The 25,144-nt window shown below is 39.1% G+C and overlaps 1 protein-coding gene across 3 annotated transcripts in view; it reads right to left on the bottom strand.

Moving 5' to 3' along the window:
• Positions 1–25,144, bottom strand: part of ATP8A2 (ATPase phospholipid transporting 8A2) — a 572,378-nt gene that overhangs the window by 524,200 nt on the left and 23,034 nt on the right. The window contains exon 1 of one of the 3 annotated variants that reach the window (XM_036018339.1): positions 10,488–10,660. The exons of the other annotated variants lie outside the window; for them this stretch is intronic. Coding sequence (XP_035874232.1) covers positions 10,488–10,554 — 67 coding nt within the window. The 5' untranslated portion in view covers positions 10,555–10,660. Of the gene's footprint in view, positions 1–10,487; positions 10,661–25,144 lie in introns of those variants that run through there. 3 annotated transcript variants of the gene reach the window in all.

Below are 25,144 nucleotides of genomic sequence, written 5' to 3'. Positions count from 1 at the left end.
AAGTCTAAGCTAGTTCAGAAGGCAAAAATCACACAACAATAACCAAGGACACATAAATTGAAATGAGATTACCTCACCTTGCAAATCAACTGTTTAAAATACACTAATTGGGATTTCTGTTCCACACCATGAGGGGGTATAAGGAGGTCCAAACTAGCATGCTTCCACTATAACAATTAGAAATCTTGACAAAATAGTCAACAATTTTTTTATATGAAACAACAGACAGTGTAGGAAAGTAACCTTGGAGAGAAGAAAAACAAACAAGATGAGTCCTATGATCATATTATCTTTCTACCTGAAAACAATTTCTGGGCAAAACTGCAAAGAGGAAGGAACCTACCCACCACCGCCCCCCCGCCAAGAAAAACCCTGTCAGTCTCACCAAATTCAGGACACAGATATCTCAGTGTGAGGAGCCCAAAATGCTGAGAATTGACAGGGCAGAGAACTGAGGAGGGAGGAGCTATGCAAACCATAAGCTCCAAAAATTTGCAAAGAGGCCACCCTGGACCTTTGGCTAAATTCCAGTCATTACATATAAATGGCAAAAGGCTAGAGAAAGAATGACTACCAAGGAAGAGTAAGAGCAATAATTTCCAGATTCACACAAAGGCAGGAAATTGTTAGAGTCCCTATGACCCAGACAGACACATTAAGTACATTAGGGACCATGCCTAAGCTGAGGGGGCAAGGATAGAAATAATGTATTTCCAGATTTCATGAAAACATAAACTCAAAGGTCCAGAAGCTCAATACCAAGCAAAATAAAAAAGAAAAACACATCAAGGCACATCCCATTCAAATGTCAAAACCAGCAGTAAAGAAAAATATCTAACCAGTAGCCAGGGAACAGATATTACAATATTATTGAGGAACAAAGAGAAGTATCTCAGACTTCTCATCAGAAACTCTGCAAGTCTGAAGAAAATGAAACAATACATTAAAGATCTTTAAAAAAAAGTTTAATTTAGAATTCTATATCAAGCAATATTACCTTCCAAAAATGAAGATGAAATAAAGATTTTTCAGGAAAAAGAATGATGGAATTTGTGAATTATAAAAAAAAATTAAAAGTTCTCTAGGCTGAAGGAAAAGAATATCAAATAGAAACTTAGATCACACATCAAAAACTAGGAATGCCTAAAATTGGAACCATGTAGGTAAATGAAACATTGCCTTTACACATTCTGGAATTTTTTTTAATGAGATATAATTGACATATCATATTGTATTAGTTTTAGATGTAGGACATAGTGATTTGATATATGTGTATATTGGAAAATGATTACCGTAGCAAGTTTAGTTAACATCGAACACCACAAAGTTACAATTTTTTTCTTGTGATAAGAACTTTTAAAGTCTACAGTCTTAGGAACATTTAAATATACAATACAGTATATTTAAATACTGTGTTATTAACTATGGTCACCATGCTGTACATTGTATCTTCAGGATTTTTTTATCTTGCAACTGGAAGTTTGTACCTTTTGAACCCCTTTACCCAGCCTGCCCACCCCTCTCCTCTTGCAACCAGGGATAAACTCTCGGTATCTATGAGCTTAGTTTCTTTTCCTCCTTTGGATAAATACCCAAAAGTGGAATTGCTGGATAATATAGTAGTTCTGTTTACATTCCTATCAAAAGTACAAGAGGGTTCCCTTTTCTCCATTTCCTGGCCAACACTTGTTATTTCTTGTCTTTCTGATAAAAGCAATTCTAACAAGTGTGAGGCAGTGTCTCATGGTGGTTTTGATTTGCATTTCCCTGATGATTAGTGATATGGAGCCTCTTTTTTTTTATTTTTTAAACACATGCATCTGTTTACTGATGCAAAGTGAGATAAAATTCAACTGGCCTGACAACTTTAAGTATGATTTCAAGAATAACCAATAAATACATGACAAGAGTATCATTCCTATTAGACATCATGAATGGAAACTAAAGCTCTAATGGGAGCCTATTACATACTCAACACAATGGCAAAAATGGAAAAAGACGAAAATATACTGAGGATTAGTCAGGACATGGGACAACGAGAACATTCAAGCACTGCTGCTGAGAGTACAAACTGGCACCATCACTTTGAAAAATTGTTAAAATTCAGCAAATGCTACCATGTATCTGTACCATGCATACACAAGACATACCAATTACAGTTTTAAGTAGGTGCCCAAGGTAAATGTATATATATATGTGTGACAAAACACACATATAAGATATTCGTAACAAACAAAACCAAAGGCAAGGGTGAAAGCAAGGGAGGGAGGGACGTTTGGAGGGGGTGGGCAGGAAATATGGACAACTGTAATTGAACAATAAAATAATTGAAATTTTTAAAAAAAGAATATTCATATCAGCACTATTAAAACAGTCCCAGATTGTAAGCTCTCCAGCTATCCATTCACAGTAAAGTGGACCATGAAATTATGATATATTCACACTGCTGTAAACAAATATCTATCTATTGAGAATGAGTCAAGTTTAACTACAAACAATCATGTGATGAATCTCACAAACAGAAGGTCAAATGAAAGAGGCTAGACACAAACAAGTGCACACTGTCTGAATCCACTTCAAGTACCTCTCGGTCATCTTTATGTCCCTTTTTCAAAAAATGTATCTTCAGGCAAGTGGATAAAATAGTTTTGGCACATACATACAATAGAATATTACTCAGCATAGAAAGAATGAAATATTGCCATTTGCAACAGCATGGATGGACCTAGGTGGTATTATGTTAAGTAAAATAAGTTAAAGACAAATGCCAGGTGGTTTCATCTATATGTGGAATCTAAAGAGCAAAATAAATGGAAAAACAAAATAGAATCTTACTTATAGATACAGAGATCAGACTGACAGTTGCCAGAGGGAAGGGGGTTTGGGGGCTGGATAGAAAAAGTGAAAAGATTAAGAAGTAAAAATCAGCAGTCACAAAATAGTCACAGGGATGTAAAGTGCAGCAGAGGGAATACAGTCAATAATATTGCAATAACTATGTACGCTGTCAGGTGGGTACTTAAAATATTGGGGACCGTTTTGTAAAATACATGACTGTCTAACCACTACACTATATATCCGAAACTAATATAATATCATATGTAAACTATAATTAAAAATAAAAAACTTTAAAAATGTGTATTCAGATACTTTGCCCACTTTTTAATGTCTGTTTGGGGGGTTTTTGCTATTGGGTTTTTTAAGTTATTTATATATTTTAAATATTAGTCCCTTATCAGATTTATGATTTGCAAATATTTTCTTTCATTCAGTAGGTTACTATTTCATTTTGTTAATGGTTTCTGTTACTGTACAGAAGCTTTTTAGTTTGCTGTAGTTCTACTTGTTTATTTTTGCTTTTGTTGCCTTTACTTTTGGTGTCAAATCCAAAATATTATTGACAAGACCAATGTCTAGGAGCTTTACCTCCCTATGTTTTCTTCTAGGAGTTTTATAGTGGCAAGTCTTATATTTGAGCCATTAATCCATTTTGAGTTAATTTTTATATATGGTGTAAGGTAGTGGTCCAGTTTTGTTCTTTCACATGAAGCTGTCCAGTTTTCCCAACACCATTTTTTGAAGTGACTATCCTTTTCCCATTGTGTGTTCTTGGCTACTTTTTTGTAAATTAGTTGGCCATATATGTGTGGGTTTATTTCTGGGTTCTTTATTATGTTCCACTGATCTATGTGTCTCTTTTTATGCCATTCTACCATTTTGATTCCTATAAATTTATTGTATAATTAAAACCAGGTACTGTGATGCCTCCAGCTTTGTTGTTCTTTCTCAAGATTACTTTGGCTATCCGCCCTGGCTGGTGTGGTTCAGTGGATTAAGCACCGACCTGAGAACCAAAGGGTAGCCAGTTTGATTCCCAGTCAGGGCACATGACCAGATTGTGAGCCAGGTCAGGTCCCCAGTAGAGGGTGTGTGAGAGGCTGTTTCTCTCCCTCTCTTTCTCCCTCCCTTCCCCTCTGTCTAAAATAAATAAATAAAATCTTTAAAACAAAAAAGAGATCACTTTGGCTATTCAAAGTCTTTTGTGGTTTAAAAAAATTTTAATTGGCCCTGGCTGGCATAGCTCAGTGGATTGAGTGTGGGCTGTGAACCAAAGCATCACAGATTCGATTCCCAGTCAGGGCACATGCCTAGGTTGCAGGCCACATCCCCAGTGGGGACCACGTGAGAGGCAACCACACATTGATGTTTCTCTCTCTCTTTCTCCTTCCCTTCCACTCTCTAAAAATAAATAAATAAAAATCTTCAAAAAAATTTTAATTGTTTAACAGATAAGTAAATATAATACAGTTGATCCTTAAAAAACACAAGGGTTAGATGTGCCAGCCTCCTGCATAGTCAAAAATCCACACATAGCTTCTGACCCCCGCAAAACTTAACTACTAATAGCATTGTGATCAGAAGCCTCATCAATAATATAAACAGTCAATTAATACATATTTTGTATGTTTAATGTGTTACATACTGCATTTTTATAATAAAATACGCTAAAGAAAAGAAAATATTAAGGAAGTCATAAGAAAAATACATTTATAGTATTTATTTTAAAAACTATGTATAAGTGGACCCACACAGTTCAAACCTATGTTGTTCAAAGGTCAACTATAGTGTAGTGTGGGACTTACACTTAGAAGTAGAATAGTGTAAAAGATAGAAGTGGAAAGAATGAAAGTATACTGTAATAAGGTTTTTATGTTGGACACAAAATACTATATTGTTATTTAATTGTAGAAAGTGACAAATGAAAGGATATATATGGAAAATACTGGAACAACCACTAAATATATAAAACAAAGAGCTGTAGTTAATAAGCCCAGAGTAAAGATAAAAATAGAACAACTAAACTACACCATTAATAGTAAAAAAATAAAAAGACAATAAAAGAGAAAAGTAAGGAACAAAGAAGGGATTAAACACATAGAAAACAAGTAGCAAGATGACAGATTTAAATACAACCATATTGGTAACTATATTAATTGTAAAAGCAATTTCCAACCATTACCTGTCCATAAGAAATCCATCTGAAATAGAAAATACGGATGAAATGGGAAATGGAAAAGGATATCATGCACACTATCAAAAGAAAGCTGGAGTGTAACAACCACAGTCAAAATAGATTTGAAAACAAGAACATCACCAGGATAAAAAGGCACATTTCATAATGATAAAGGGGTCAATTTACCAAAAGTACATAATCCTAAATATTTGCATGTCTAATAACAGATATAGAAAGCACGACTAACAGTTATGCAAGCAGTAATAGACAAAACTACAATTATACCTGGAGACTTCAATATTTCTTTCCCAGTAGTTGATACAACAAGAAGGAAGAAAATCAATAGTGATACAGAAGACACGACAACTCTAGAGCAACCTGACACCACTGACAGTTATAGAACACTCCGCCCAATAACTGAAGAGCACACACAGGCCATTCAACAAAACAAAGCACCAATGACATGGTACAAGAATTCTCAACACATCGAAAAAGACTCAAGGTATACAGAACATGTTTTCTGAACATAATTAGAAATTAAAATACTCATATGTTTGCAAATTAAACAACACACTTCTAAACTGTAGGGTAAAAAAGGAAATCAGGAAATATTTAGAATATTTGAATATTTGTATAAGGTAATGTTCTAGTTTGGGGCTTGGGTACAGGCTAGCAGTCTGAGAAGTAGATACATAAGAAATGCTTAAAACAAAATGCTGCCCTCCATTTTTCTTGGAGTTATGTACATGAAAGGTGAGTGATATACACACGAAGCAGGAGAAATATAGGCTGGAGGAAGGGCACTGACACAGCAGCAAGTGGGCTTCCCTGCAAGGCCGCATTTTAAGGAAGAAATCCGACACCAGAAAGTTTGGGGACAGTTTTAATGGAACAGAAATCCAGTGTGCAGCCACCTCCAGTTTTACCAGCCATTGGAGCCACATGGCATGTCATGATGCGCTGCGACACCCGAGACCACAGAGACCACAGAGACCACAGCTGCGACTGCCTTCAGCTGGGTTGTGTGTTAGGAAATCCTATAATAAAGGGTAATAATAGAAAGCTCACAAAGGAAAGCTGAGGGGCAAATTGGGGAATTTATACCCAACAATTTGTTCAGGAGAGTGAGGTTCTAAATCCAAGTTAAATAATCTATTCACTCTCAAAGCATTATTCCCTTACTCTGGCCGATAGATTAGAGTCTTTCTAAACACCAGGCAAGAAAAAAAGTTGAATTTAAAAAGCTGTGTGTGCCTGACTGCCATCAGGATGCTGTCAAAAGGGAGCACTTGTGTCTCTATCTTTTCCTTTAATAAAAGAAGCATGTTTGAATTTTGCAGTTCTTTAAACTTAAAACTTTTCTTTTTCAGATGAGAGTGTCTAATTTGAGTTTATTTTATTGTGCTAACCACATTAATGGCTTTAAAAATCATCCAAAATAGGCAAAGTTTCCTTAAACAGGACTCAAAAAATAATAGATTTTAAATTAAATTTGATCAATTTGATCTCATGATAATTAAGAACTTCCATTCATTAAAAGTATTAGGAAAAGGAACAGGCAAGTCACAGATGGGAAAAGGTATAGTAACCCACAGATCTGACCAAAGATGCATCCAAAAGAAGAAATTAATGTAAAACAATGACAAAATATAAAAACAAAATGAGGAAAAAATTTAAACAGGTATTTCACGGGATACCCAAATCACCAATGAGCACATGAAAAGATGTTCAACTCATTCAAGAAGCAATTTTCTTTCTTTTTTTATTTATTTAACCATTATTATATTTTTTTCCATTACCATTGAGTCCCCTTAGACTCCCCTTGCCCCAAAATCACTGCACTATTGTCCATGCCCATGAGTCCTTTTTTCTTTTTGCTCAATCCCTCTACCCCTTAACCCCCCTCCACAAGCTGCCATCCTGCCCTCCATCTGTGAGTCTGTCCTCATTTTCTCAGGCAGGAATTTTCAACTGGTGTGCCACATGAATTTTTTTAAACACACAATACCTGACTAAGTCAGGGGCACTGACCTATCTCTCCCTTAGCTTCTCAAATTAAAAAACGACAACAGCCAACAGAAAATAGCTGTCCCATGTGAATGAATCAAAATTATACCTATTTTTGTCAGATCAACAAAAAATATAACATATTTTTGGTGTGCCACAAGATTTTAGTAATTAGTTTATGTGTGCCATGAGATGAAAAAGGTTGCAAATTGCTGCATTAGAGGAATGCAAATTCAAATCACAAGGAAGTTTCAAAAAAGAGAGGGACACTCCTCATGTTCACCAGAATGTGAGACAGTTGCTAGTAAAAATGTAAATTATTTCAACCACTTTTAAAAAAACCATTTGGCAGATGTAAAAGTTAAGAAATGTATATATATTATTTATATATATGTATGTAAATAGAATATATATATATTCTAAGATTGAGTTAATTCTACTCCTACATACTTTTTTCCAAGATAGGAGTTATGTCCTCAAAAGGTATATATGTAAAAGAATTTTATTCATAATAACAAAACAAACAAAAAAATAGAAACAACCCAGACTTCCATCAGCAATGGAGCAGATAAACAAATGGGGGTCTATCATACAATGGATCAGTGACATGGCTACATCTCACAGCCTCGGTGGCTGAAACACAGACAAAAAAGTACATCCTGTAAAACTCCAATTATGTGATATTCACAAGCAAATGCATCATGGGTGATGGGAGCCAGAACCATGAGGGCGGGGACTGGCTGGGGAGAGGTACGAGCTATCTTCTATGGTGATGAAAATAATCCATGTTTTTATTTGGCTCTTGGTCATAGGCACACAGATATATAAAAATTCATTGAACTATCAACTGTAGGTTTATATGCTTTATTTTATATAGCATATATAAAAATAAAATAAATCTCAAAAATAAAAGATATTTAAGAAATAAACTATTCCAAATGCATCTGTCATTTAAGTGACTTGACTTTACTTATGATATTCTACCATTTAACAGATAATTGCTGATCACCTAGTATGTGCCAGGCACCCTTCTAGACACTAGAGCTACAGCAATGAACAGTTAAGTAATACAGTATTTCATAAGGAGAAAGGTGAAATAGCAAGAAATTTTGAAAAGAAATGAGAATAGGAAATTGGGTGGAAGGACTGAATTACCACCTCAGCATTAACTCCATAAACTACTATTTAAATAGAATCATGATGTATAGGCACATACAATAAATTCTATTATTTTTTAAATTGTAAAACACATAAAGTATTTCCTAACCATTTAAGTGTACAGTTCAGTAATGTTAAGTACACTCACATTGTTGTGCAAACCAAGCTCCAAAATGCTCTTTTCATCCTGAAAAACTGAAATTCTGTCCCCATTACACAATAATTCCCTATCCCCTTCTCCCAGTCTCTAGCAGCCACCATTCTATTTTCTGTCTCTATGAATTTACCCTAAATACCTCATATAAGTGGAACCACACAGCATTTGTCTTTTGAATCTGGCTTATTTCACTCAGCATAATGTCCTCAAGGTTCATCCATGTGGTAGCATGTGTCAGAATTTCCTTCCTTTTTGAGGTTCAATAATATTCCATTGTGTGTATATATCACACTTATTTATCCATCGATGGACACCTTGGCTGTTTTCACCTTTTGGCTATTGTGAATGTGTATACAATTCTTTTGGGTATATACCTATAAGAGGACTTGCTGGGTCATACGGTAAATTTATCTATAATTCGTGGAGGAAGTATCAGATTGTTTTCCACAGCAGCAGCACCATTTTACAATCCCACCAACAGTGCAAAAGAGTTCCAATTTCTCCACATCCTTGCCAACACTTACTTTCTGTCTTTTTAATGTTATTTTATAGTAGCCCTCTTAACATGTATAAGGTAGTTTTGATTTTTTAATTGCATTTCCATGTGCTCATTGTAAAGTATGAGTCATTCACATTACAGTGGACCCTTGAACAACTTGGGTTTGAATTGCACAGATCAACTCACATGGAGTTTGCTCTGCAGCTGGGAATCTGCAGATTCGGAGGCCAACTGGCATTATCAGCAGACTTTCAACTGTGCAGGGTCAGTCACCCTAACTCCCGTGGTGTTCAAGGGTCAACTGTACTTGGAACAGTCGCCATCTCTCCTTCCAAATTACCTTTACATGACATTAACTTACTGTCCCTTCTTTCTTTTGTAAGAAAGAGTTTCTATTGTTTGCAAAGTCCTCAGGGTGGGAAAGATCCAATAAAGTTCATGTTTGCCCTTCAATGTATCTCAAGGAAATGGCAGTACTTTTCTGCTTAGGAGACTTTTAATGTTATATTATTCTATCTGAGGTAAAGGTTAATCGTGATCTTTACAGCTTAAAACTCTAAATCTCCGTAGGTTTCATTTGTTACACAGAGCTGTACAAGAAAAATAATCTATCTCACAATTAAAAGGATGAAATTAAACCTTGAAGAAAAAAAACCTAGTCTAATTGTTGGGAAAAAATTATATACACAAAGCAGGACATTTTAGTGTTGAGTATTTGTTCACTAAGGCCATTTTCCTGGTCACCCAATAATACTTATATAAAGTATGTCTGTAAGAGTCAGAATTTGTATTGAGGCTGAAAAAACTTAAGTCCCAAGTTGTGGCAAGATTGGAACAATTGAATGAGTAGACAGCCCACGAGAAGACTAGACAGGTGAAGGAGGAGAACTCCCAGAATAGCCACGGGACAGGCGGCACCGACTTCCTCGTCTGTGGATTTGGCGTCAGTCACTGCTGATTCCGTGCTCAAGTCCCCGTTCCAGTTGTGAGGTAACAGCAAAAACATTCAGTCCCCAAAAGCAATCCGTCTTGACAAATGGTGCCTCAGCTTTTTCCCCAACTACAGTTTTCAGCAGTTGTAACTTTTACCAAATAAAAAGGTTGCCAAAAATGCAGAATTCATGTTCTTTGGGCTTTTATTCTTTCACAGCCATTGTTCTAAGTTGCAAGAGCAAATTAAACACCCAACATAATCCAGCATGCTAGTTAAACTAAAAGAAAACAAATTTGGGGAAAGAAAACGTATTTCTAAAATGATGTGAATAATATGATTCCCAATAAGCAGCTTATTGCTTTGAGCTAGTTTTTGTTCTGGAGCCCACTGAGGTAAACAGCCTATTCTAAAGCCACAAGATATTATTAGATCATTTTCACATGTAACTTCTGGGTTTCTTGCTAGACACAATCTAATCATGTCAAGGTTTCATCTAAATATTTTTATTGCAAAAAGCTATTTCAAGGCTCTTGACATTTAAAACATATCTCGCTAACATTTAGGCTGTTTTGCTTCATTTTAGGCTATGGAACCTATCATCCCTACCTAGAAGGCACAGAATTGAAGAATTGCTGACTGCAGGCTAACAATTTCCTCAGAAAACTGCTTTTCTTCTGACCCTCCCCCATCACCCACGCCCTGTGGATGGTGCTGTTACCTATGGAGCAGCATCTCCTCCAGCCGGGGGTCAGAGGCATGGTGCTCAGTCCCTCGCATGCACGCATGCAAACAAAAGCAGCAGTACTGGTTCATAGGTGTCTAAGTATTAAGACAGCTCAAGTCTGATCCCCGTGATAATCTGGAAGAATTATATTACACCCTGAAACAGTCCTGCTCTAATTCACCTAGCATAAAACATAGTTCCTAAGTAGGAAAAATTTGTGAAGGATGGTAGAGAGTTATATAGGATGAGGGGGGAGGAATTTTTAATGAAAACAATAAACAACAACAACAAAAACAACCCTACACCAATCAAATTGGCAAAGGAAAAAGAGGGAAGGGAGAATAATACTCAGCAGTATACCCTGCTATATACTACAGTAGAATTTCTAAATGAATGGGAAGCTCCTTGGCTCACCTTATTTCTCAGTCCCATATGGGGATGCATCTCAGCGCCTTTGAGCAAGTTGGAGGGAGGACTGTGACCAAGACCCAGACTGCCCAGCACCACACTGGAGCTCTATCCATGCAGAATTCAGTGGCACCAAGACAGGCATCATCTCCATGCCATTTAAGAAGAAGGGGCAAGTGGATGACACCTGCACACCACAGAACTTCTCACTTAAAATGGCTCTTGGATTTTAAATCTCAAAGTCCACAGATTGCAATTATCTCTCAGCAAGTTGACTTTTGGTTCAAGTTTATATATATGAAAGTCCCAAAATTCAGTATGTTTAACAAAACCATGTGTGGGAAACATCTCTAATGAAAACCCAAAAACAAGTAGGGGGAAAAGGTTAGAATAATGTGACACTTTAAAAGCCTGTCAAATTGCAAGGGATATGCACGGGCAATGGTGAACATTAGCCTTGAATGTGATGGCAAAGAAATAAAGACTCTTTCTAACAGAAACCAGCCCGACAGGTTCTATACCCCACACACAGACATGCATGGAGATGAACGGGAGGGTGAGCAAAGCTCCACTTTGTAGGTTTCCATCCTGAAGCACCTTGTGTTTGCCTTGTGAGGGAGACCCCGCAGCAGCACCCAGGCCCATCTAATGGTGCCCAAGCTGAACTGTGGGCCAGAATTGCTCCTGCCCTGTCCTGGTATACAGGAGGCACCCGAAGGGCCTGCCGAGTGACAACTGCCAAACAACACGTCATTGTGTTTTCTTCAGGGAGGTCGTGGGCGTTGTGATGCTGTATTGCAGCACCTTTTGGGACTTCCTAAGGGAGAAATTCAATTCTGACTCAGTATCAGAAATAGCTCAGTGCTGCCAGAGCAGACTTTTTCTCCTCTAACGAACACTAACTCTGATGATGGATCATGCTTTCTTTTTGCTTTGGTTGCTTAAAGTCTCTGAGACAACTGCATTTTCCTTGACCTCTGATTATGTCTTACTTTTTTTTAACTCTTATCTTCTCCTATCCCCTTTTTTCTCACTTATTTTCAACTGTGACATACCATTCCTTACTAATATGTGGATAAATAATTCTTCCATGAAAAGACTATAGTGAAACTAAACAACAGAAATAAAAACCCAGCATACACAAGGCTACATTTGCTAACACACTTGGTTCTAAGCTGGGAGAAACTGCATTTTCTGATCCATTCTTCATTGTCTTGGATTATCACTTGTAGAAAGTGCATGACCTATAGAAGCCATCCGTGAAAGTTGGTAACACCCTAAATCCAAAAAGTTGATAACACACTAATAGCTCTTTTGAAAATCAGTGAAGATTTTTAGAAGTGGACTTCTTTCTTAAATATTTACTGGACTTTTCTAGGTTATAAATCTTATACCCAGAACTTCCCTCATTTCTCATCTGCCCTCAAGGTTTACTTGTCCCACAGAGAAAAATCCACGAAGAATCACAAGATGCCTTAGCCATTGGTTGAAACTTTTAAAACAAAATTTTGACTCTGAAAAGTAACAAATATAGCAAATCAATGGAAACGAAGGATTAAAATTCATCATATTTTTTAAGAAACTATACACCAAAATGTTAAGAGTAGTTCTCTTCCTTGGGCTTTAAGAATATAGATGATTTGTCTTTGTTCCTGTTCATGTTCTCCTATTTTCTAAAATGAACACATTTTATTATGAGAAAAAGATTAAAATAGGAAGGGTTCTTTTCTTTACTATTATATCTTATTTTTAAATTTCTTCTTAACATTGTATTAACAAATGAAGGCTGCATATCTCATCATCGACATGTAGTATTTTGATGCTACACTGGAGGTTGCCCAATGGTGAAAAATCTTTTCAGGAAGTAGGAAGATTTCAGCATGTCCACTTGTTTATAACTGGTCTCACTTTCTCTCCAAAGGAGAGTTCACACTCCTGCAACTTCTACCCCTACCTGCTCTTTGGAATTCAGATAAAGCAGGGCCTCCCTTAATGTACTTTCTTTAAAACTCATTTGTGATCCTGGCTTTAAAAGACACAGGGCTCTCTAATCCTGTTTATTGGTGAGGTTTCCACTATCAGGAATCTTTCAGAAACGCTAAATGCAAAAGTTTCATTTTAAAACAGTCCAATTGATTTTATTTACACTGATTTCCTGAAAGTACCACAGCTTCAAAAGCCCTATAAAAACTGATTGTATAGGGCTTTATCTGTCGAAAAACCATCAGATTCCTTAGTATAAGTATAGCTCTGAGAGGACAAAAGTGTATATGTAAATAGCTTAGGTTTTTATTAAAGTTAAAGCAGTTATAAGCAGCAATGTGAACAAGGTCAAAACATTGTTCTGAATCCACTAAATGCTTAATTCTGATCCTCATTGGAAGGTTATGGGCATAACTACCAAGTCAAGTTATTACCCTTTGTCTTAAGGCAAATTTGAAATCTCTAGTACTCAGATCAAATGTCAGGCCATGAACCAATAGAAAGGTAGCCAATTATTTAAATTTAGTCATAAGGGTCCCTTACTACATAACAGGTGTGCTGAGACAAAAAAAAATAAAAAATGGCCCAAATGAAAGAACAGATCAAAGCTCCAGAAAAAATACAACTAAGTGACAAAGAGAGAGCCAACCTACCAGATGCACAGTTCAAAACACTGGTGGTCAGGATGCTCACAGAATTGGTTGAGTATGGTCACAAAATAGAGGAAAAAGTGAAGACTATGACAAGCAAAATAAAGCAAAATGTACAGGGAACCAACAGTAATGGGAAGAAAAGAGGGACTCAAATCAGTGATTTGGAGCAGAAGGAAGAAATAAGCCAGAACAGAATGAAGAAACAAGAATTCAAAAAAATGAGGAGAGGCGTAGGAACCTCTGGGACATCTTTAAACATTCCAACATCCAAATCATAGGGGTGCCATAAGGAGAAGAGGAAAAGCAAGAAACTGGAAGTTTATTTGAAAACATAATGAAGGAGAACTTCCCTAATCTGACAAAGGAAATAGACTTCCAGGAAGTCCAGAAAGCTCAGAGAGTCACAAAGAAGTTGGACCCAAAGAAGCACACACCAAGGCACATCATAATTACATTACCCAAGATTAAAGACAAGGAAAGAATCTTAAAAGCAACAAGAGAAAAGGAGACAGTTACCTACAAATGAGTTCCCATAAGACTGTCAGCTGATTTCTGCAAAGAAACCTTGCAAGCAAGAAGGGGCTGGAAAGGAGTATCTGAAGTCATGGAAAGCAGGGACCTACATCCAAGAATACTTTATCCAGCAAAGCTATCATTTAGAATGGAAGGGCAGATACAGTGCTTCTCAGATAAGGTCAAGTTAAAGGAGTTCATCATCACCAAGCCCTTATTGTATGAAATATTAAATGGACTTATCTAAAAAAAAGAAGATGATAAAAAAACAAACAGTAAAATAACAACAAACTCACAACTATGAACAACCAAACCTAAAACAAAAACAAAAACGAACTAAGCAAACAACTAGAACAGGAACAAAATCACAGAAATGGAAATCACATGGAGGGTTACCAGTGGGGAAGGGGAGGGGAGGGGAGGAATGGGGGAAAAGGTACAGGGAATAAGTAGCATAAATGGTAGGTAGAAAATAGACAGGGGGAGGTTAAGAATAGTATAGGAAATGGAGAAGCCAAAGAACTTATATGTATAACCCATTGACATGACCTAAGATGGGGGAATGTGAGTGGGAGGGGTGTGCAAGGTGGAGGGGAATAAGGAGAGGGGGGGATGGGACAACTGTAATAGCATAATCAATAAAATATATAAAAAATAAAAATAAATTTAGTTAAAAGAAGTATACGTGATTTTTTTAACTGTGCAAACTTTTCATGAGCTCAGTTTAGCCTATAATTTTAAGTAAAATTCTGTTCTGATGATAGTTTCAAAAATTAATATAGTCTACATTACATTTCCTTTATGCAGAGCTCTTGAAGAGAAGAGACACAACACAATTCAGCATAATAAAAAAAGTATACATTTTCAGTGGGAGAAAACCCACAAGATCCATTAGCTGTGCAAATGAAGCTCAAAAGGAACAGAATGTCCAAACCAACAAAAAACAAGCGGTACTCTAGACCATCAATGCTGGTGACATTCTTATCAAAGAAGAACTACACCAAGCTTGAGGTTAGATGCTTTCAAAATAAAAAGCCTAATACAAAACTGATGTTGATGAAAACAAAACATAAACTTGACTGGTTTTCTCCCCGAGCAGTTGCAGCACACATCACTGAACTGACTGTATGAAGATTTCCTACAGCCAGAGACTCCTGCAGTTCAGATGGCTTCTGCTGCTGTCACTTCCTGGTCATAACAAGTTTCTACCAGGCATTAACATACAGAAACTCCAAGGTGCCCCAAATGTGTGTCCCAAGAAGAGTGTTTGGAATTCAAAAGGGGTCCTGCAGCTACTTTCCCCCCAGACTCCCATCCTCACCCGGGGATGAGACAAGATGAGAAGTAAAATGCTACACAAGCCACACTTCGGTCACCGACGCAGGGACATGTCCGTACCCGTGGGGCACCTACATGCTGAAAAAGGCCGCACGTGGGAGCAGGAGGCGCATGAGTGCTCTTGCCTTCTCTATGATCGCATTAGTAAAAACGAAGACTCAGGTAAGTCCTCAACAAGACAAATGCAGCCAGGGGCTTTGTTATTTTGGAGAAAATAACAAAGGGTAGTTATTTTAACTCTGATGAGGCAACTGATGTAGATAAAGTATCCATTAGAAAAAGAAGCTCATGTTTCTCATCCCTGACTGGGTGGCAAGCCCAGGTGTGGGCCTACTAACTGACATGCTGTGGGTTAGTATCCTGAGCACAACTCAGGCCCAAAGACCCCCAATCTTAACCAGCTCTGATGAGATCCTTCTCAGCCTGACATAAGAAAACCTGACATGAAGCAGGGGTTAAGCACACTTCCACTTCCACTACTACTAAACAGATGACTTCTAATATGTGATATAGTTCTGTGTAGAACTAAGCATTTCATCCAAGACACAAGAATCAAGTATATGTGCAAGTAACACTTTTAAAACAGACCAGAAACAATGTGAACTGTAGGATGCTCCCGAGATTTTCAGAGCAAGTCCATACCACTCCATCCCCCTCTCCCTCCCCCAACATACCCAAGTCAAGGAACAACATATGGGAAAATGCCTTTTCCATGCATTCACAGAAAGACATGGGGTCAAGCCTTAAGAATTCAGATCTTGCAACAATTCAACTCCTACAGGTAAGATCAAAAGGAAAAGGGAATTAGAAGTCATTCTCCACACAAATTTTGATCCCTCCAAAACTGAAAGAGTGCACAAGGAGCCTCACCAAAGCTCACCATGCTCCACTCCACAAGGAGCCAAGGAAACCCAGGGTTTGGGTGTATGTAGATCACATGACTAGGGAGACCTCTGATCACAAACTGTCCCTGTCATTTACTCTGTCTGAGAAGAAACAAATGTATTTAGAAAACAAGAAAAATCAGGGTATTAGGATCCACGAAAGAACATTTACCACTTCCGAATATGGAAATCCCCAGAAGCCCACTTAGTTCTGCATCCTGAGGAAATTGTTCTGGGAGAGCTTCCTTTGGAGAAATGTGATGGAGTCATGGCACCACAGAAAAGGGGGTCAGGGAGGAGGTGAGCAGGCTCCAGCACTTGCCACAGTTCACAGGGACATCCCCTTGTTCCCAGAAGCCCTGCTCCCCGCTGGGATGAACCTGCCCAGGCGTTCCATTCAGGGCTCTGAGAGCCCGATCAGCTCTCCAATACAAGACCAGATGCAGCTCTAGGATTTTGCTAGGAACCAGTAAAGCCCCCCAACTAAAGTAATAATAATGGAATATTATTCAGCCATAAATATGCAGTGGTTGTCTAATTCAAGCTGCAACATGAAGGAACCTTGAAAGCATTATGCTAACTAAAAGGAGCCAGACACAAGAGGCCACATATTATATGATTTCACTTATCAGCAATGTCCAGTATAGGCGAATCCATAGACCCCGAAAGTAGGTTAGTGACTGCTATGGGGTTGGAGAAGGCCAAAATGGGGAATGACTACTAACAGGGATGGGGTTACCTTGGGGGATGAAGAAAATGTTCTGGACTTAGACCGTGGGGGTGGTTGCATGACGATGAGAATATGTTAAAACCTGAACTACACACTTTAAAGGGGTAGACTTCATGTATATAATTTGTAGCTCAGTAAAATAATAAAGTAGCCATGAACTTTTCTGTGGGTAGGTTGTATTTCAATCAAGAGTTAAAATTTTTTAAATGCTACCAGCTCATGCTTTACTAAGAAACACCTCATGTCGAGGCACGATTGTTACTTAATTAGAAGAAATAAGGATAGTACTAATACTGGAGCTCAAATAACCTCAGGTTGTTTTATAGATCCTGGGGGCTGAAGTGGGGTATCAATTCTTGTTCCATTGTAACTGCATGAGACTTCTTTTTCAAAGTTAAAATTCACCACTAGAACTCATCAATTGAAATCTATTTAGAGAAAGCATATAAAATGAACAGTGGTAAGTTTTTCTGGTCCATGCAAAGATTTTATTATTAAAATAGGAGACAAGATATATAGATATAGCTATTGATATAGCTATAGATATAGATATAATTAATATATGTGTGGATATGTATATACATACACACAATGAACACCTACTTTGTAAAATACATTTTAGGGAAGAATATGCACTCAAGCAAGGAGAGACAGTTTAAGCCTCTAGCATAAGCTCCTACCTTATTTGTGTCTCAGACCATCCTAAACAATCCTCATGTCTAAACACCTTTCATCCCACAACCCACTACAGAGGCCTCCTGCTGCCATCTTCAAATATGTATGCTCTCCTGATTAATCATAAACAGAACCTGCTTTGATATGACCCTGTGCCACAAGCAACTGATAAAAGAACAAATGAAATAACAGCTGGGTAGCTGTGAGAATACAAAAATAGAGAATATGTAAAAAGTAACCAAGGGCAATTCTCCAGGAACAAAACGTACATTAGGTAATTAACCACAAATCAGGCAATGAAATTCAGCATCTTCTGTAGTTGTGAGGTTTTCCAGCATGGAACTGAAATTATGATTAGGGTTATTAATATACAGGAAGCTTCAATAGATAGATGGAAGCAATCAATTTATGGGAAGTGGCATACATGAGATGATTCCAGAGTGGTCACTAGGGTTCCCCCAGTTCTGACAGTCGGTGGCTTTGCCCTCTGAACATGACCATCCCACATGGCCACACGGGCCAGTCCTCCTGCTCACACTACTGCAACCACTGAGGTGAGAAACCTACTCTGGAAAGATTTACCATCAACCTGTGGGAAAATGACAAACCTCATTAGTAAATGAAGAAATACAAATTAAAACAAAAGTAATTGATGAATAAAAATAGAGCAGCCTTCAAGTAAAGGAAGAACCCTTATTCCGAAATGGTGACCAGTTCTCCTGTGGGTGATACAGAAGAAAGCCCTCTCCAGGTGAAAAGTTCTTTGCTCTAGGATGTGCTCAGCCTTTAAATCACTGGTGACTTTGGGCAAGCCAGAAAATATCTCTGGCCTCTATTTTTTTTGAGAGAGAGACAGAGAGAGAGACAGAGAGAGAGAGAGAGGGAGATGAATTCCACACTACATTTTAGCTTAAATCAGAATCAGAAGCAGTAAAGTGACTCACTTAATTTTTAACATAGATTATCATATCACCAAATAAAGTTGTAAATCTTTTGTAATATAAGTCTGACTGCAAGACTGCAAGTATGAAAGATACTCTCACCACAATGACTTGATAGATTTATTAGAGTACTTTACATAAAATCAAGCACAACAATTAGATGTTTGGTTTGGTCTAGCAAGTTAACAAATTGGTCTATTTGGCATTATGAGAGTACAGCTATGCATGCCCTGCCTGGATGCTATGGGGTCCATGAGAGGACAGGCTGGTGGGTGACCAGTTGGCTTTGGGGCTTTCCTGTGAGCCTACCACTCTACAATTTTCCATTCCTAGGGCTCTACCTCCTTCTTGCCATTGTAACTAGAGGCACTCTCCCTGAGGTGGCTCATCTCTGCCTTTTGCTGGAGGTCTGAAGGCCTCAAGAAGCCTGAAGGTGACTCTCATAAGCCCTCCAGACTTCACCTGGCTAGCAGCTATGTGAGTTCTAACAAGATTTGAACTTCGTTCTTCTTAAATGGATTGATTACTTTGGCATCTAATACATGTTGAGCAAGCCTATGGCTAAGGAAGGCAGATGATCTCTAAACAGGCAAATCATGTTTCCTTAAGAAATAAAATTATTGCTTAAAAGATTAATCCCTCTACCCACCAGTCCCCAATATTGTGACTTAAGCTATAGGTTTTGCATAGTGAACAATATCTTACTTTTGAATATTGCTTCATGCACGCTAACCATCCTGGAGGAGTTGTCAGGTGAGCTGCTGCCCATCCTTGAATGAATTCCTGGCACTCTGCCCCAGCAGTGCCCCTGTACAGAGGGCCCATTCACATCTTCCAAGCAGCTTGTCCCAACCCACCCTCTACCTCCTGCAGGGGTGAGCCTCTGTCTCTGCAGGTGCACCCCACCCGGAGCCCACTAAAGTGAATTTTCACTTTATAAAGTAGCCTAGATTTTAAGTATGACCCCTCCCAGCATTCCTTGCAAATGTAGCTAAAAAGAAATCTGTACAGTTATTTGGGAAGTGATTCAAGAATAGACAGAATTATAGACAGACAAAAACTAAATTTTATTTGTACCGCACAAGGAGAAGAATTTTGGCAGGAAAATTTAGAGTTCTTTTTATTAATTTTCTTTGAATGCTGCAAAAGAGAGGATAAAATTCACCTAGAATCCCACCACTTAAAGAAATGTAGATCTCAGAAATGAAGCACAGTGGTGGCCACTCTCTGTTCTCACTGCATTCAGTTGTATGTACCTCCTCCCAGGACCTGCCCCCTTTATGTACACATAGGTACAAAAAGACTATATATGTACACACACACACACACACACACACACACACATCATGATTCCTGATGCAGTGTTTTGTCTCTTTTTGAAGGTCATGATTAATGGCCTTCAGGTTCTTAACAAGAACCTGAAATAAAACATTATCATTCTCTTGAATCACTTTTTCCATTGACTGTTCCAGGTTGTCTATTTTACCATCCCCTTCTTATTTCAGCTTAGCTCTTTGCTGTGGTATTTGGAATTTTTAATCTTGGACCTTGAGTCCTTGATGTCTAAGATCTTGTTTCTTTGTTTTATATTTTGTATGCTTCATAGCGATTTGCATATCATGCTCAGAGTGATATACCAATGCCCTTAACCCTCTCCTTCCTCTCCACAAAGAAAATGAGGCCCAGGCAAATTCTGTTTCTGTAAATAGACCCAGTAGACATTATAGCTAAGCCTGCAGACTTTATGTCAATATTCAGTAGACAGAGTGCATCCTGATAAAGAAAAGATGAAAGCCAGCCTGCTGCTCTAGCCAGCAGTGTTATTTACAGAAATTGTTGTTTGCAGAAAAAGAGAGGAAGATCAAAATAGAAAAGGGCATACACCAACACAGGCAGGGAACAGAAAAATAAAGAAGGTTTTCAAATAATTTTATGAGACATATATGAATTGGCAAAATGTAATTGGAGGTAAAATCAAGCATGACAACAATGCTTTATTTCTCAAAGTATTATATATTATAATTCTTTGCATGTTTGCACAACACCCATTATTCTTATACTTAAGCTGTTCCTTTTGCAACACTCCACGAGAATCAGTACTTTCCTGCATCTATAATCAGAAAGTTAAACTATTAGACATAAAATTATTTTCCTTGAACTATCAAAGAACTGTGAGAGCTGTTGCACAGCATTACAAGATATGAGGGTTCCCTAATTAAACAGTCTTGTAAGATAATGCAAACATTATTTTAGAAGACAGAAGTGTTTAAGGTAATGGCTCAGTGTAGATAATCCATAAATAGAAATCATTCACAGACACTAACACAATACTTCAAGAATTTTTTCTTTGCTACACTACAGACCTGGTCCCCAGGTAAACATGCACTAACTGAAGGCTGGAAGAAAATGTCTTTCAACAAGATTCACACATCAATGTGAGTGACCCTGCCACATGAACAGGATCTTCACTGCAGGTGTCCCCTTTGTGCTGCATCCTGTCCCACCAGAACCGGGGACAGTGACCTTCATTCAAAAGCAGAAAACTGCAATGGTTACAGCAAGGCTAAACCCACAACAGTCTGACCACTGCAAGCAGAGGGAAACACTCATTCTTGCTTATTTAACAAATGTTGGTCATGGGCCTGCTGTGTCCTAGACCCTGTACAGGCATGGGCAGCACCAAGTCTTGCAAATTATCCTTCACAAAAATGGCTTTCCCATCTCCCTGAAACTAACTTTTCTGAAATGCAGTCTATAAATAAAACCTTATACCACAATACAAAGACACTCTTCCTTTTATCTGAACAAGGCCTCTCAGAAAGAATGGCTAAGTTTTGCTTCCCCTTTAATCACTCTTTAAGTCATCCCACCTACATTTGGAATTACGGAGCAAACATCTTCTAAAGCCATCAATTTTTGCAGTTCAACTGGATTTAATGATAGAAACTTTTCTATGGTGAAACTCTGTATTGATACTGAGAATATCAGCATGACACTCGAGGCCTACTCAGTCTCTCCTGAATTTCTTAACTTAACCTAATCACGTGTCTTTCTCTGGCCCTTGCAGACCACCACTACCAGGCAAATGCCCCTTCTCAAGATGCCACTGCTGTGCCCAGAATCTGGGAACAGTAGTAACAGCTGAAACCACTCGAGAGGGTAACTGTCTTTGAGAGCACAACCATCTGGCCACCTGAACCAGCCCCCATGTTAGAGGCACTGTTCCGGTTGAGGCATTAACCAAACAATGGCATTGTTGAAATAAAAATATCTTACCCGGAAGGGATAATATATTTTCTGGAAAGGGTGAAAAAACTGGTCTTCAACTGGTTAACCCTAAACCTGGCCCTCCACGAATGAGATGGGTGCGGAGCAGGGGGATGGGCACAAGAGAGGCAGAGGGATTCCAAGCATGGTTTTGGTTTCAACCACCTCGAGAAATCCATCTCCTCTCTCCATGCTGGACTCAAATGTCACCTCCTCTGGGGGCCATCCTGACCTTTCTACACACCTCAGCCTTCTCTAGAGCTCCCACTGCAGTGTGCTCATGGTCCTGAGAGGACATTTGTCATGCGGCCCCCACAGGGCAGAAATCCCATTTTATTCATCTTGGAGTCCCAGTGCCAATCACATCCTGGCACATAGGTGCTCAAATATTCTTGTTGAATGAGTGAGTGAATGAATGAGTGAGTCATGAGTCAACAGTCAGGTCAAGAGAAGCCAGGGCTATGCAGTAAAAGAGTGGCTAAAGGGGGACAGGGAAGGCTGTGTACCTGTAGATAAGTCCCCTTGTCCAGCTTCCCCAGAACCTTCACTGACCAGAACATGTACACTGAAGTACAAGTGACTATCCTGCCTAAAAGAACCCAACAAATTATTGTGGGTGATACTATGAACTGACTTTGTTTATATCACATGATGTTTAGGATTCTGTCCATTCATTCAGAACCCAGAAGGTTCAGCCCTGAATCGGCCTTATCAGTTGTGTGTCAGGCTCTCCAGGAGAGAGCAGGAAGGAGACAAGCCTGGGCAATGCCTCCAAGCACAGGGAGCCTGGGCCCGCTTAAATCTACAGGTGCCAAAGGAGCAGCCCCAAAGTCCAGGGGGCAGAGGAGGACACAGCCTGCTGGAGATTTGAGACGTGTAGGATGAAAGGAAGAAGAACCAGAAAGTGGGAAGGGTGGAGGATGGTGATCAGAGAAATGAATGAGGAGACATAGGTTTTACTTGGTAAATAAATGTCTGTATTCTCAGTTCAGCTTAATATGTAAGGGCATGTCTTTGTATGGTAAATATCATTCTTCTTCAGGACTCCATTTTCTGTACTTTTACTCATTTTTAACAACTTCTTCCCATCCCTTCCCTTGAAGCTAAGCTTTCTGTAAGTGTGGTCTGTTTGGCTGCTGGGTTCTCCCCTCTCTTTGTCTTCTTAGAAACTGCAATCGGTCCCTTTCCCTAGCCGTCTGCTGAGCTGCTCTCCTCAAGGTCTCAAGGTCTCCAACAATCACTTGCTGCTAAATCAAACCCTTACAGCCTTCATCTTCCTCAAGCCCTGGCAGCATCTGATCCTGCTGGCTAACTTCTACATGAACCACGCCATCCCGGTACTGCCGGGAGACCACACTCTCTCATTTCCTCCAAATTATCTGGCTGCTTCTCAATGGCATTCACAGCTTTCTCTTCCCCTGCCCGTTCCTTAAATGCTGATGTTTAGGAGAGTTCTCTTCAGGACACATTCTTCTCACCTTTCCTCATCCTTCACAAAAGCATTGGTTCCCATGAGTACCCATCAATGACTCTACATCTCTCACCCTCAGCACCACATCTTACATCCAACTATCTACTAGACACCTGTTCCTCATCCTCTCACTCCAAACAAACGTGGCCAAGAAAATAAGTCATTATCTCCCTCTAAAACCTTGCTCCTCCACCTGGTTGCTCAAACCAAAAATCTGAGCAGCATGCTTGCCTTCCTTTCTCCCGCATCCCCACATTTGATCATTTCTTGTGTGTGCATCCACTTCCCTTCACCCTCATTGCCACCCCAGGGGAGTCCTGTATTTGCCTCCTCCACCATTCCTCTACTATTAGTGCTTCCCTTGATGTAATCACTCTCACCTCCAAGCCGTTCTCTACAATGAAATGAGAGTCAAAGTTCTCTCATGCAAATCTTATTGTGGCACTTTAAAATCCTCCTGAGGATTCTCGGGATGATTCTCGGGATGAACTGCAGATGAAGTTCAAATGGCTTAACAAGGCTGAGCTTCCAGCCAGTTCTGTCTCCCTTCACAAGAGCCAGCCAGACTGGAATACTCCCAGCTCCCTCACAGGCTCTCACTCCTCTCCAGGTTTCTGTTCATGCTATTTCCTTTGCTCTAAACAGTCTTGCCACCCCAGCTCCCTTCTCTGCATGATCCAAACTTCATTCCATCTTAGACAATGCTTCCTCCAGGAAGTCTTGTCCAGCCACCGTGTCTGGTGCTTTTCCCATGTACTGCCTCTCTTTTCCCCGCTGTAGCACTTACCTGGTATCTGTAAAGCCTGTCTACTTGCCTATGTCTTCCACTGGGACAGAAAGTTCATATCCTACTCATCAGCATACTCTCACCATTTAACACAGTGCCAGGCACATACCCAGTAAGCATCTTAGTGAATGGAGGAGTAAGTGAATGGATTCCTCTCAGCAGATCCCCTCTATCCCTCCTGCTTTTAGGATTTATCTTACCTGTGATAAATAAGTCAAACTGATAACTTTCATAAGGATCTAGCAATCATACATGCAGATTTTCCTGGACATTCCCAACTTCAAGTTCCCTACTCTTCTGAACCCTCAGACATCGAGTGTCATGGCCGCAAATGAATCGAGTCAGTAGGCAATGCTCCATTAAAATAAATATATGTTAAGAAATCTGGGGAGAGTGGTAATGGGAGGGAAGTGGGGAGGGTTGGGTGGGTGGGCTGGAATGGGAGTAAAAGGGAGAAAACTGTACTTGAACAAAGGTTAAAATTTAAAAAAAAATTTTTTAAATCTTCCAGGCCATGTGTTCCTGCTGCATTCTGAGAAACATGGCTGCCACACCTCTGAAGGTAACCCCCTAATTTTCCTATGTGGACAGCTGGCCCAGAATGACAACTCTGGATGCCGGGAGTTGAAAAATTTACACAAGGTCCTCTAGTGAGTTCCTGGCAAAGGTGAAGACAGATTTTTACAACTCAACCCGAATTGTATTTAGAGCATTTTGTCCATATTTTCTCCAACACAATATGATGCTGTACCTTCACAGCCTGGTTCAACCAGTATCTTCTAACTCAATGTTGCTAGCCAAAATGGACTGGTCCACAGAACAAGAGCCATTTTACCAAGGAAGCCCCTCTAAACGAGTTTGGTGAAGTTAAATTCAGAGGACCATATTTCCACTAGAGTATTTTTAACAGGGGCCCAGCCTGACTCAGTGGCTCCCTACCGAACAACAGAGGAACAATAAGATGAAACCGAGAAGTTTCGATGCAGATCCAGGAGCCAGCA

This window comes from Phyllostomus discolor, chromosome 2 (genome assembly GCF_004126475.2).
Source record: "Phyllostomus discolor isolate MPI-MPIP mPhyDis1 chromosome 2, mPhyDis1.pri.v3, whole genome shotgun sequence".
Taxonomy (NCBI): Eukaryota; Metazoa; Chordata; class Mammalia; order Chiroptera; family Phyllostomidae; genus Phyllostomus; species Phyllostomus discolor.
Note: the sequence above shows the minus strand (reverse complement) of the source record. Positions and strands in the feature narration are given on the sequence as shown.